At 45.2% G+C, this 15,299-nt stretch overlaps 1 protein-coding gene across 3 annotated transcripts in view; it reads left to right on the plus strand.

Annotated features, from left to right (window-relative positions):
• The window catches only part of LOC126458315 (organic cation transporter 1-like), a 90,166-nt gene that overhangs the window by 21,202 nt on the left and 53,665 nt on the right, over window positions 1–15,299 (plus strand). For all 3 annotated transcript variants that reach the window (XM_050095278.1, XM_050095269.1, XM_050095285.1), the window contains exons 4-5: window positions 4,991–5,148; window positions 14,791–14,959. In XM_050095278.1, coding sequence (XP_049951235.1) covers window positions 4,991–5,148; window positions 14,791–14,959 — 327 coding nt within the window. The remainder of the gene's footprint in view (window positions 1–4,990; window positions 5,149–14,790; window positions 14,960–15,299) is intronic.

The raw sequence follows: 15,299 nt of genomic DNA on the forward strand, positions 1-15,299 counted from the left end.
TTAAAGACACATAATTTGAAACTGTATTATCCTGTGAATTTCAACCACGAAACAAGGGTTTTGAGTACAGGTGATACTGTCAAATACCAGTGTTGGCGGCTGCTGTTCCCATACGAAATACATGAAACCGTACAATTAAGTTTTTTTCATTGTAACGCGATTTCAGTGGTAGAGAAAAAAAGCCGGTATTGGGAAGAAATGTCCATTGTGCGATGATGCGCTGTACAGAGGCACTGTACGTACAACGTGAACCCCAACTCCGCTGATGAAATTTCGGCGGTTTCTCGGGGATATTTTCTGTCTATTTCGGGAAAACAGACCTGTAGTCTCCGATGGCCCGTTTCGGAGTGTTTGCGTTTCATTACCTACTTCCATCCGTACATGGTTCAAATTGCTCTGAGCACTATGGGACTTAACTTCTGTGGTCATCAGTTCCCTAGAACTTAGAACTACTTAAACCTAACTAACCTAAGGACAACACACACATCCATGCCAGAGGCAGGATTCGAACCTACGACCGTAGCGGTCGCGCGGTTCCAGACTCTAGCGCCTAGAACCGCTCGGCCACTCTGGCCGGCCATCCATACATGTATCTGGTTATTATTGAAAATATCTGCACAACAGAGGAAACGTCAATTGTATTTCCACTGTGTCTCGGTTGGAAACAAAACCTCTTCCATTCCCCACAGTTGCCTATTTGATCTACTCTTCGCCCTCAAGCTGGCGTTCAGTGCTGCCAGTTTGTTATTTATTTACGCGTCTAGTTTCGTAGGACCAAACTGAGATCAAATCTGCAAAGTCATGGAACGTGTCAGTACATTAAATTACAAGGTAAAAGTAATAACAGATATAATGAAATGTTTATGAACCCAAAAATGTCAAACCATAAGTTTAAGTAAACGCAATAAACAATATAACATATGAATCGACTTAATTTTTCAAGGAACTCCTCAACAGAATAGAAGGAATGACCCATGAGGAAACTCTTCAGCTTCGATATGAAAGCGCATGGATTACTGCTACGATTTTTGAATTCTTGTGGTAGCTTACTGAAAATGGATGCAAGAGTATACTGCACACCTTTCTGCACGAGAGTTAAGGAAGTGCGATCCAAATGCATATTGGATTTATGCCGAGTATTAACTGAGTGAAAGCTGCTAGTTCCTGGGAATGGACTGAAATCGTTAACGAGAAACGACAGTAAAGAATATGTATTTATTGAGAGGCCAGTGCCAAAATACCCAGACTAGTGAACAGGGGTCGACAAGCGGTTCGCAAACTTACACTACTTATTGCCCAAATAGCCCGTTTCTGATCCAAAAATATACATTTAGAATGGGTTGAGTTACCCCAAAACATAATACCATACAACATGAGCTAATGAAACTAAGCAAAGTAGATTAATTTTCGTGTCAAACTATCACTTACTTCAGATACCGTTGGAATAGTAGAAATGGCAGCATTAAGTCTTTGAACAAGATTCTGAACATGGGCTTTCCGCGACAGTTTACCATCTATCTGAACACCTAGTGAATCTGTTCAGTTACACTAATCATAGGCCCATTTTGTGAAATTAAAACGCCGGATTTCGTTGAATTCTGTGTTAGAAACTGTAAAAACTGAGTCTTACTGTGATTTAGCCTTAGTTAATTTTCTACAGCCCATGAACTTATGTCATGAACTGCACTATTTGAAATAGAGCCAATGTTGCACAGAACATCTTTTACTACCAAGCTAGTGTCATCAGCAAACAGAAACAGTTTATACTAGAGGGCATATCATTTACTTAAATAAGGAACAGGAGTGGCCCCAACACAGATCCCTCGGGCACCCCCATTTGACTGTACTCCACTCAGACCCCATATCGCAGCCATTCTCGACATTGTGAATAATGACCTTTTGCTGTCAGTGAAGTAAGAGGTGAACCAATTGTGAGCTACTCTCCGTAATCCGTAATGGTCCAACATCTGGAGCAATATTTTATGATCAACACAATCAAATGCCTTAGTTAAATCAAAAAATATGCCTAGCGTTCGAAACCTTTTGTTTAATTCCCCCAGAACCTCAAAGAGAAAAGAGAATATAGCATTTTCAGTTGTTAAACGACTTCTAAAGCCGAACTGTGCATTTGAGAGCAAATTATGTGATATAAAATGATCAATAATCCTTACATACACAGCCTTTTCAATAACTTTAGAATACATTGATGGCATAGAAACAGGTCTGAAATTGTCTACATCAGCCATTTCTCCCTTTTTATAAAGCGGCTTTACTACTGAGTACTTAAATAGTTCAGGAAACTGACCATCCTTAAAGGAAAAATTACAAATATGGCTAAGTATAGGGCTAACGTGTGCAACACTGTACTTTAATATTCTGCTAAGCACTCCATCATATCCATGAGAGTCCTCAGTCTTCAGTGATTTAGTTATTGACTAAATCTCGCCGTTGTCAGTATCACAGAATAATTTTTCAGACATCAGTCTTGAAAAGGCATTTTCCAGGAGAGAGATACCAAGTTTTTATTTAATTCACCACCAATGCTCAGGAACTGATTGTTAAATACTGTAAATATATCTGAATTGTCAGTAACAGAAATTTTTGTTTATTCGGAATGTGAGTTGGACTTAACAGTGGTTCGCAATAGTGTGGCTAGATCTATTGACGAAGATTTGGTCGATTCGCATCGCATGTATGGATGTGCTGATTGCAAAGGAAGAGTGCTACGACGACGATGTACTTAGCTGTTCCTACGGCGACGACAACGATGTCACAGCAGTTTAACATCAGAGAATTGTTGCAGTACTCTGTGTTTTGTGTTGCACGCTTCAGTGATTTCATATTCAGGCTTTTGTAATCTTGGGAAGATATATTCAGAGAAACAAAAGTTACTGGGGTAACAAACCGAATAAGTCATAATTACATTACTGCTTTGCAACGAACCACAGGAGACCACAGATCTTTTACACAAAAATGTTTAGAAAATATCTGTGAACAACATCTGAAATTTTGTCGTTAGAGTTAGTGTTAACCCAGTATACAGGGTGTTCCATGATAGTGACCGGGCCAAATATCTCACGAAATAAGCATCAAACGAGAAAACTACAAAGAACGAAACTCGTCTAGCTTGAAGGGGGAAATCAGATGGCGCTATGGTTGGCCCGCTAGATGGCGCTGCCATAGGTCAAACGGATATCAACTGCGTTTTTTAAAATAGGAACCCACATTTTTTATTACATATTCGTGTAGAACGTAAAGAAATATGAATGTTTTAGTTGGACCACTTTTTACGCTTTGTGATGGATGACGCTGTAATAGTCACAAACGTATAAGTACGTGGTATCACGTAACATTCAGCCAGTGCGGAAGGTATTTGCTTCGTGATACACTACCCGTGTTAAAATGGACTGTTTACCAATTGCGGAAAAGGTCGATATCGTGTTGATGTATGGGTATTGTGATCAAAATGCCCAACGGTCGTGTGCTATGTATGCTGCTCGTTATCCTGGACGACATCATCCAAATGTCCGGACCGTTCGCCGAATAGTTACGTTATTTAAGGAAACAGGAAATGTTCTGCCACATGTGAAACGTCAGCCACGACCAGCAACGAATGATGATGCCCAAGTAGGTGTTTTAGCTGCTGTCGCGGCTAATCCGCACATCAGTAGCAGACAAATTGCGCGAGAATTGGGAATCTCAAAAACGTCGGTGTTGAGAATGCTACATCAACATGGATTGCATCCGTACCATATTTCTATGCACCAGGAGTTGCATGGCGACGACTTTGAACGTCGGGTACAGTTTTGCCACTGGGCACAAGAGAAATTACGGGACGATGACAGATTTTTTGCTTGCGTTCTATTTAGCGATGAAGCGTCATTCACCAATAGTGGTAACGTAAACCGTCATAATATGCATTATTGGGCACCGGAAAATCGACGATGGCTGCGACAAGTGGAACTTCAGCGACCTTGTCGGGTTAATGTATGGTGCGGCATTGTAGGAGGAAGGATAATTGGCACCCATTTTATCTACGGGAATCTAAATGGTGCAATGTATGCTGATTTCCTACGTAATGTTCTACCGATGTTACTGCAAGATGTTTCACTGCATGACAGAATGGCGATGTACTTCCAACATGATGGATGTCCGGCACATAGCTTGCGTGCTGTTGAAGCGGTATTGAATAGCATATTTCATGACAGATGGATTGGTCACACATTCACCGGATCTGACGACCCCGGATTTCTTTCTGTGGGGAAAGTTGAAGGATATTTGCTACCGTGATCCACCGACAACGCCTGACAACATGCGTCAGTGCAGTGTGAATGCATGTGCGAACATTGCGGAAGGCGAACTACTCGCTGCTGAGAGGAATGTCGTTACACGTATTGCCAAATGCATTGGGTTGATGGACATGATTTTGAGCAGTTATTGCTTTAATGTGGTATTTACAGGTAATGACAGTGTAACAGCATGCGTTCTCAGAAATGATAAATTCACAAAGGTACATGTATCACATTGGAAGAACCGAAATAAAATGTTAAAACGTAGCTACGTTCTGTATTTTAATTTAAAAAACCTACCTGTTACCAACTGTTCGTCTAAAGTTGTGAGCCATATGTTTGTGACTGTTACAGCGCCATTTATCACAAATCGAAAAAAGTGGTCCAACTAAAACATTCATATTTCTTTACGTGCTACACGAATATGTAATAAAAATGGGGGTTCCTATTTTAAAAAACGCAGTTGATATCCGTTTGACCTATGGCAGCGGCATCTAGCAGGCCAACCATAGCGCTATCTCGTTTCCCCCTTCAAGCTAGACAAGTTTCGTTCTTCGTAGTTTTTTGTTTGACGCTCATTTCGTGAGAAGTTTGTCGCGATCACGATCAGTGGACCACCCTGTATAAGGTAGACATGTGCAGCGTCTGTGTGGGGCCGGTGAGCGGCGGCGGCTGAGGCAGGCGTGTGTTGTGCGGCACAGGTACGGCCGGCGGCCCGCCTTCTTCCTGTCGGCGGTGTCTTCGGCTGTGACACACTGCCTGATGGCGTGCACGGCGTCCATCTACCCGCTCTTCTTCGCCGTCACTTTGCTCGCCAGCGCCACCAATGCCGCCACCTTCCAGGCACCTCTCGTGTTCAGTACGTACAACAGCTTTATTTAACTTATGCTAGTTAGCCTGTGCTAGTAGCCGCGCGGGGTAGCCGCGTGGTCTAGGGCATCTTGTCATGGTTCGCGGGGCTCGCCCCGTCGGAGGTTCGAGTCCTCCCTCGGGTATGGGTGTGTGTGTTGTCCTTAGCGTAAGTTAGTTAGATTAAGTAGTGTGTAAGCTTAGGGACTGATGCCCTCAGCAGTTTGGTCCCATAAGACCTTACCACAAATTTCCAGTTTTTGTGCTCGTTATGGTACAGTACGAGAGCCCTCAAGAAATAATTCCCCATACCTTTCCCGCAAACTCCTATTTTGTTATAAATGGAAAGAACAGCTAGGACTCGACGCCCTACTAACATCATACTGGAAAGAGACGGAGATCTGAATCGCGAAAATAGAGTGCTGGCAGCTGGCAGCGCTACTGCCAGCTTTGAATTGCGATGCACAAGACGCTGCTGGTGGTATCGAAGCGTGACTGAAAACAGTAATCGTCTGCTGAAACACAGAGATGTCCCCACGGAGACGTACACAAAATCTCGTACCGTGATTGGTTATATAGATGCGAGTAGCAGCCGCTTGAAACCCACTTTAACGGTAAGGACTCTTCTTCCGCCGTACAGACTACACCCCTGATGTACAAACGTAGGGCAGGAGGCTGGTCATGGCCTTTTCCGAGGAACCATCCCAGCCTCTGGTCCAATCTAGAAAACAACAGCCTGTCCATGGAGAAAAGTGACTGATACATGTTAATTTGTATTTAGTGTAGACACAACTACAGGAGCACACCTTTAACGGTGACGGACTTGGTCAAACTTTACCATCTCCAGAAAACATAAGTATTAAGGAGCAAATGGTTTCTGAACATGGAGAATGAACAGCCGAAATCGGCAACGATTAAAATCATATTAGTGAAATTGGGGTTGAAGCAATGCACAGAAAACGTAGATCAGGATGGTTGGTCGAGGACATGACACCTGCACAACCCTAATAGAAATGTACCTTTTTAATAACTCCAGAGTCTTGCTTGGTCCTTCATTACCAAGGCACTTCGATAAACTTCGAAAAATTAACTATGATATATAAAGAATCATTTAATTTTGCTATAAAAGTACTTAAGTTGACGTGTTAGTACGTAATGATTAATTATTCTGCTGGTCGTTAAAAGTGCAAAATCAATTATGTCGGCATGCAACAGACTTCAAATTGGACTGAAGTGTATTAGACGTTTGGATGTGCAAATGATAAGCATTTCAGCGGAATCGCCCAAAGTAGATAGGAGTAACGCCGTTTATATTTCGTATACAGAGTTAACATTAATAAAAGCGACGAACTGCGGGGACGGATTCCCGACTGGAAATTAAGGAAACAGGTCTATAAACATGCGTTTGGAAATGTATCGTTGCCACGGTAGATGGCGCTGACGAATAAAAGTTCCTCTGACAACCTGCCGCGTCTTTCTTGTGTGTTGGAAGCTGTTTGATTGATGCAGAGTACTGTAAGCAGCAGAAGGGCCCGATATTCATGTCTAAAACAAGCCAAGATGGTGTTTGTGTACAGCCAAGCAGATGGAAACGGCTGAGAGGCAGCATGGCTGGGCCAAAACAAGTACTCTCACAGACACCAACCACATCATACAACATTTCAAGCCCTTTTTGGGCGTGTCTGTGATCATGGATCCTTTCAGACAGACAAACGTGCGGGGAGGCGGCGGACTGTGCGTACACCAGATTTGGAGGGCTAGTTTCTGCCTCTCGGCCGTTTCCAGCTGCTTGGACGTACACAATCACCATCTCGGCTTGTTCCCGACATGAATGCCGGACCATTCTTCTGCTTACAGTATGTTGCCTCAATCACACAGCCTGCAACACATAAGAAACACAAGGCACATGGTATGAGAAACTTTCATTCGTCAGTGCCATCTATCATAGCAACGATGCATTTCCGAGCACATGTTGATAGGACCTTTTTTCCTCTATTTCTAATCAGGAATCCGTCCCTCCGGTTTGTCGATTTTATTAATGTTCTCTCTGTCTAAGGTAAGATTATGCAGTAGTTTCCTCATTCAGAAATAACATACGAATGCCGATGGTCTGTGAGAATAATGTATTATGCCTCGTTTATTAAGTAGAAACATTCTGTTGTGTCAGAACTCGACAAGGAATACAGATCAGATGGGTTTAGGGGCCGGCCGTTGTGGCCGAGCGGCTCTAGGCGCTTCAGTCTGGAACCGCGCCACCTCTACGGTCGCAGTTTCGAATCCTGCCTCGGGTATGGATGTATGTAATGTCATTAGGTTAGTTAGGTTTAAGTAGTTCTAAGTTCTATGGGACTGATGACCTCAGATGTTAAGTCCCATAGTGCTCAGAGCCATTTGAACCATTTTTTGGGTTTAGCAGGCTCAGCGTCATGCACGATTGTCTCATTTGACAAACACTACCGAGGCAAGAAAACTGCTAGCTCACCCTTGAGGGATCGTAGAGCTATATCACATACCTTGAATCAAGAAACTGGCTTGTCTGCGGAAAAACGGGTAACACTGTACACGGGAGTGTCACCATTCGTCGTGTTTTCAGACGGATCCCTTCTGCATAAGAATGAGGATGGACTTTTGTGTTAAAGATCAGAAACGGAGCGAGAACGACACTAATGTTGCGGGTTGCATATTTCACAAGTCAAGGCTCGCTGTTTCATCAGTGCTTCGTTCCGGCTGTAGTTCTGCGAGTATGACGAGCCCGAGAACTGTGCCGCTGACGTCACTTCATATCGTCGACTCGTTCTCTCTTGCTGAAGCTCGCAGCAGTGTGAGGCTAGTCGTGGCTTATTGTTGGCACAGGAGATAAGTGCAAGATCTTGCTGCTGTAAAGTAGCAATGATGAGGCGAAATGACAAATAGTCAGGATCATATGCCCTTTAACGAAGCAGTGTTTCGTGAGTCTGTTAGAAAAGTCCGGTCCCAGATTCCTACAGTCGTCAGAAGAGAGCCTGGCTGGATGTGGTGGTGAGGACCTAGTTACACTCGAGAAAGCCAAGAAAACATCATTGACAATAATACATTTATCAGGCAGCAGTACAGGATTGTGCTTCCATGGCACCATGCCTCAGCCAGGCCGTCGCAGCAGTACCTCATCAGGGCCAGAAGGACGGCGAGCGCTCGACTTGTAGTATCGCTAGTGCAGCAAAGCGTCGGGTGGCGGCTGTTACGCCACTGGGCGGCTCTTGACCCGTGAATTCCGAGGGTCTCTAGCTCTACGAGTCGATCTCCAAACTACACTCGTTGACGTCAAAGACTTGCACTCAGGAGTCAGGCCCAAAATCCAAATGAAGTACTCGCTGGTACTCAGGTGTCGACTCTCAGCCCCGTTTAGGAGACAGGAGCCGGCAGCGTAGTTGTCTGCCACAGGAACGCGATGAGCAGCAGCAGTGCTCCACCTCTCGAAGGCGGATGGTGGACAGCATCCAGGTCACGCAGGTGAAGTCTCCAGCAAGCCTACAGGGTGATGGTGGCTTCCGCACCCCATCAATGTTGCCTCAGAATTTCGCAATGCAGCTGGCAGCGGTAGCGCCCTTCACCCGGAATCGTGGTCTCATAGACGATCGAAGACAGCTAGGCGTGCCGAGGGCCGAGCTCCATAGCCTCCCCTCTCAATGGACAGCTGCAGCTGACACAAGGGCTGAGACTACGCAGTGGGAAGTCGGCAATCAGCACTCAGCAAATCAGTCGTTTGTTAAGAAGGATGAGGTATTTAAGCTGGCGCTTCCCGTGCGCACTGCGGCGGTGCGGATAACAAAGACATCACGTGCCCTTGGTTTTCCCTCGCTGCCAGCTCTCCTAGTGGAAATGAGCGTTTGGCGTCATTCGCCGGGAGGCCCCTTGCGGGGCAGGTCCGGCCGCCTTGGTGCAGGTCTTATTAAATTCGACGCAACATTGGGCGAACTGCGCGACGGATGGGGATGAAATGATGATGAAGACAGAACAACACATAGTCCCTGAGCGGAGAAAATCACCGACCCAACCGGAAATCGAACCCGGTGCGGCGGCGCGGTTCTTTCCGTCCCTCTACGACGAACCTGCACATACCCGCGAACATTGTCTCAACATATCATCAATAGGGAAGCCGAGCAAAACCTACTGTACTTCGACGTGAACCAGGCTGCAACTAAAGTCACTAATCTACGTTTCGGGAGAAAGTTTTCACACGAAATGAAAGGTTGAAAATTTTGTCCTCAATTAATATATTGTGAAACTTAGGTGAACAAGTATCACCGCCAAGCGCGTGCTAGTCTTAACACAGTCACTCACAATCCCTTTCACTCACGTTAGCAATTTTATGGTGTTGTATTTCCCGGAAACGTAATAGTTACAAAAATACTGATTGTTTTTGATTGAGAATGCTCGCCAAATATTAAGTCTGTCGGTACCAAATGCAGTCACAGTTTTTATCCACCGACCTGCTCCATACGCCACGCGGAATATATGTCTTTTCTCGTCACAAAATTCACTTAAAAATTCCGAAATTTCTACACGCCCATCGGAATAATTTTGCCATCACTTTCCAACACTTTTGGTGTATGAAACACTGCTAGATCCGGCAACTTATCATTTCCATCGGAACTACTACTGCACACGTCCGATCTCTTTCATGGCTAGGCTTCCACTCTTCTCTAGAATACTCCAAGTCTTCTCTACCAGCAGAGAAAGGCGCGCGAAGAATATTGATTTACCACTGGTCAGTTTACTCAACAGCCAATAGCAAAACAACATTCACCCGCGTCAATCCGCGCTTTTCATCAATAACCAATCGCAAAATAGTAAACCTAACGACTGTACATTTTTACCGACGTAATTATCTAATATGCTGAAGTTTTGCTTATGCATAAAGTTATTTATTATTGTTATTTATACCTGAATTAACTTTCCCTTTACCATAAACTTACTTTACAAATCTATTCTACAAAAATCCCCTTTGTCCGTATCCATACTTCTTCGAAATGTTCCCACACTAAATCCTACTACATAACTAGTTAAACAATTATCTTCATATTAACCTTAAACCACACTCACGCATCGTTCATACTGCTAAAACACATTTATAACATTTTACATACACAAAATACTAGAACAGTTTATGAAAAGCATTCTATTACTTTAGTGCACTCTAGTGGGCACAATCGAAACTAAATCACAGTCCCCTATCCAATACTGTCCTCTATCGGCTGATACATAAACTACGTGCGCGTCCAGTCTCGCGTCACCATCTGTCACTATCCAGCTCTGAGACACATCTCCCACTTAACCGCCTCCAAGGCAGGATCGGTATACGGCGCTACGCCTCGCCGGGCCCGTAGGACGGCAATCCGTCACGCTGACAACTCAGCTATCGGGGCGGACAGATCTCCTAGTGGCTCCAGACTTCTGCAGCTTCAACTTTCAGAGGCTCTTTTCTGCTGGCTCGGCAGCTGAATATGTGTTGTTGTGTTGTACCTAGCCTTACTCTGCTTTTCTCAGTAGTATGGCGGTATCTCTTGGCTTCCATGATGTCATTATGCTTCGCTTGCAGACTTGCACGCTCGGTTGTTTCTTCGTGGTGCAATAACTTCCGTGATTTCTGAAGCTCGCTCAGCAGTTCGCCCTAGCCGACAGTCTACTGGATATTGACAGAAGCGGCTCGACTTACAGGAGCTTCCAAGGTAGAGCTTGGACGAATTTTTAGAGTCCGACGGCGATACTACCCTGTGGCGTAACACTGTGGAGGATGTGAGACGAAAATCAGTTGATGCAAAGTGCAGAATTTCAAATTTGTGCCATTAGAGAAGGAGTATAGTCCATGCCACATGCAAAAAACATACATATTTCGTCCAGCGCAAATAAAATGGTCGTATTACTGTTTACTCCACCTCAACCATGAGAAAACATACATGCTGTGTCAAACATAAATTGGGCACGGAGCAGCGCCACTTTATGTTCCTGTAACAAAAGAGCGAACTACACTCCTGGAAATTGAAATAAGAACACCGTGAATTCATTGTCCCAGGAAGGGGAAACTTTATTGACACATTCCTGGGGTCAGATACATCACATGATCACACTGACAGAACCACAGGCACATAGATATAGGCAACAGAGCTTGCACAATGTCGGCACTAGTACAGTGTATATCCACCTTTCGCAGCAATGCAGGCTGCTATTCTCCCATGGAGACGATCGTAGAGATGCTGGATGTAGTCCTGTGGAACGGCTTGCCATGCCATTTCCACCTGGCGCCTCAGTTGGACCAGCGTTCGTGCTGGACGTGCAGACCGCGTGAGACGACGCTTCATCCCGTCCCAAACATGCTCAATGGGGGACAGATCCGGAGATCTTGCTGGCCAGGGTAGTTGACTTACCCCTTCTAGAGCACGTTGGGTGGCACGGGATACATGCGGACGTGCATTGTCCTGTTGGAACAGCAAGTTCCCTTGCCGGTCTAGGAATGGTAGAACGATGGGTTCGATGACGGTTTGGATGTACCGTGCACTATTCAGTGTCCCCTCGACGATCACCAGTGGTGTACGGCCAGTGTAGGAGATCGCTCCCCACACCATGATGCCGGGTGTTGGCCCTGTGTGCCTCGGTCGTATGCAGTCCTGATTGTGGCGCTCACCTGCACGGCGCCAAACACGCATACGACCATCATTGGCACCAAGGCAGAAGCGACTCTCATCGCTGAAGACGACACGTCTCCATTCGTCCCTCCATTCACGCCTGTCGCGACACCACTGGAGGCGGGCTGCACGATGTTGGGGCGTGAGCGGAAGACGGCCTAACGGTGTGCAGGACCGTAGCCCAGCTTCATGGAGACGGTTGCGAATGGTCCTCACCGATACCCCAGGAGCAACAGTGTCCCTAATTTGCTGGGAAGTGGCGGTGCGGTCCCCTACGGCACTGCGTAGGATCCTACGGTCTTGGCGCGCATCCGTGCGTCGCTGCGGTCCGGTCCCAGGTCGACGGGCACGTGCACCTTCCGCCGACCACTGGCGACAACATCGATGTACTGTGGAGACCTCACGCCCCACGTGTTGAGCAATTCGGCGGTACGTCCACCCGGCCTCCCGCATGCCCACTATACGCCCTCGCTCAAAGTCCGTCAACTGCACATACGGTTCACGTCCACGCTGTCGCGGCATGCTACCAGTGTTAAAGACTGCGATGGAGCTCCGTATGCCACGGCAAACTGGCTGACACTGACTGCGGCGGTGCACAAATGCTGCGCAGCTAGCGCCAATCGACGGCCAACACCGCGGTTCCTGGTGTGTCCGCTGTGCCGTGCGTGTGATCATTGCTTGTACAGCCCTCTCGCAGTGTCCGGAGCAAGTATGGTGGGTCTGACACACCGGTGTCAATGTGTTCTTTTTTCCATTTCCAGGAGTGTATTTCTGTATTCATTTGTTTATTATATCTTGCGTCAATGGGCTAACACTGAGTTTGGCAACTTATGATTGATTTATGTAATTTATTGAATAATTAATCACAGTTTAGTGACTGCACTTCATCCTCACGTCGTGTTTTCTGATACTGTCATTACAGACTCGGAAATGTCTCGAAAGCGTGTTACTGTTAGACATTCTCTTAAAAGATATTAAATATGAAAATAAAATTACAGGCTTCTTCGAATAAGTTCTATCTATATAAATGTATATACTAACAGAACTATTTTCACTACCAACAGATGAGTCGTCATAATAAGTGTGGAATAATCTTCATGCTCAATGGTTGTTTCTGTCATTTTTGAGACATTTCAGCTTGAACTTTAGAAAAACTAAAAAGGTGAAATCATGTTGTATGCGGTAAATACATAGCAATTTACAGTTTAATGGCGGAAATTTTTTTCAAAACGTCGGTCTATGCAGCGGAAATACCACGAGTCCGCGGTTACGCCTGTGGACTCGCGTATTCGCTCTCCTTTATGAGCGAGTCGAGTCTACTTCTACCCGGTAACAGACTCAGGTGACGAGTGGACTGCGGAGGAGGCTCACGAATCGAGGTTACGGGCAGTCAGAGACGGCGAGTTCGGAGATGACGTCACAAGACTCGCTGGCGAGTTGAAATTAAGTACACGGACCTCATTTCTGATCTCTAGTTTCTGTGCCTGGAGTCTCCTAGGAGAACGCTGCCACACTGCATTCGTACCAGTCTTACGGGCACTAAAGTGGCGTGATTGTATGGGCTACCATTAGGCCTAGAACGCGATCAGCTTCTGGTTCGCGTAGCCACTAATTTTACAGCAGCCCTTAAATTTCTGATGTTTTACGGCTGGTGGATGTACCCTGTCTTCGAAGAATCTGTGGGATTATGTTCAAACGCAAGGCCCCATGTTGCCCAATCTGTCCTATCCTACTCCCAGTAGAGAGAGTGTTCGATTCTTGCCCTGGCCAGCACGTTCACCTGACATTCCACCCATTGAAAATATCTGGTTGTGGGTTCCGAAAGACTCCCAGTCTATCACTCACCAGCTAGTACGATTTCGAGTAAAATGGTACGACGTACCAGCATCTGTCACTCAAGTTCAGTTCCACTCGAAGCCAGCCGAGTATGAGATATTGTTGCCGCCATAGGTAGCAGTTAAGTCTACTAAATTTCGTACCTTGTATGCCCTTATCACAAGAAAATTTGATTGTGTGTTATTTCCTCTGCACTGTATACGCATGATAATTATAATTTCGTTATTTAATATTCTTCATGGTATTGAAGTTATAATAACCAATTATGAGAGTTTACCTTCCCTAATGTTCCACTTCCACTATAACACATGAACCACGGACGTGCGCGACACGTATCTACGATCTTCTATGGTGTAAATTTTTACACTGATCTAACATGGGCATTTTCAAATGCGGTACTTACTTGCGGCAAGGAACATGAAATTAATTAAAGCTGTTGCAAAACAACGCAGTGAAATCATTTATCAAACTTTTGTCTTATATTCAGTAGTGTACTGAAATGAAGTACAAATACCGTTATTGAACCGGCCTCTGTGGCCGAGAGGTTCTAGGCGCTACAGTCTGGAGCCGCGTGACTGCTACGGTTGCAGGTTCGAATCCTGCCTCGGGCATGGATGTTTGTGATGTCCTTAGTTAGGTTTGAGTAATTCTACGTTGTAGGCGACTGATGACCTCAGAAGTTAAGTCCCATAGTGCTCAGAGCCATGTGAACCATTATTGATCAAAGGAATTCTCACTCATAGTGTTAATAACAACAGTTCGCTACTCAACTATAGCGTCACAACTGTTAGATCACTGGAGGTGGTAGCAATGTGAAACAGAGAACAATCGACACGAAGTGTTTGGAATGATGTCGACTTTTAACGATCAGTAGTTGGGGGCCGGCGGGCGACTTATTGTTCCTTTTCTGTAGCTAGTCTATTGTGGGCTCACAATGTGCTAATTTATGTAGGTATCAATTAAAAACAAGATCAGTACATATGCAGCCCGAGATGCCGCCCCACAATGTCAGAATTGGCAGTTGTGTAAATGCCTTTGATGACCACTGATCTAAAGTAGCAAAGTAGTATTTTGGCGCGAGGTTTCGTCTCAGGAACACACTGTCAAAGTGCACCGTTCTGGCGATATTTACCTGACGCAGTACTCTTTTGCAGGCTTGGAGGTGAGCGACGAAGAGACTAAAGGCTTCGTCGCAATGCTGCAGTGCGTTGGCTGGACCCTTGGGATGATGGGCATGCCTATGATAGCGTGGGCGTGTCGCGACTGGGTGCCCTTCATGATTATCACATCAGCTCCTTTGGGCTTCGCGATACTACTCTGGAAGTAAGTAATATTTTAGTGGCTTACTACTTTGTGCCTAGTTTCTCATAATTTTTTCTAAAGTTGAGAAAAGGAAATATATTTTTGATTACAGGACAGAATTGATATTTTTTAATTATTTCTTTACACTCTTAAGTACTCGTATTTGCTAATGGTGTGAAATTAAAAAATGGCTTCTGAAACACACAAAGCAGACATTTGTCGTCATGTACCTTTTCTTCACGACAAATTTTGCTTTACATCTTTGGATTAGTAAGCTGCTAGCGAAAAATATGAACAGGCGATCGGAGTAAATGATTTTCACCCACCAAGGGTTTGCTGTCTGGGAAATGGAAAGAACGCA

The sequence above is a fragment of the Schistocerca serialis genome, chromosome 1 (genome assembly GCF_023864345.2).
Source record: "Schistocerca serialis cubense isolate TAMUIC-IGC-003099 chromosome 1, iqSchSeri2.2, whole genome shotgun sequence".
NCBI lineage: Eukaryota > Metazoa > Arthropoda > Insecta > Orthoptera > Acrididae > Schistocerca > Schistocerca serialis.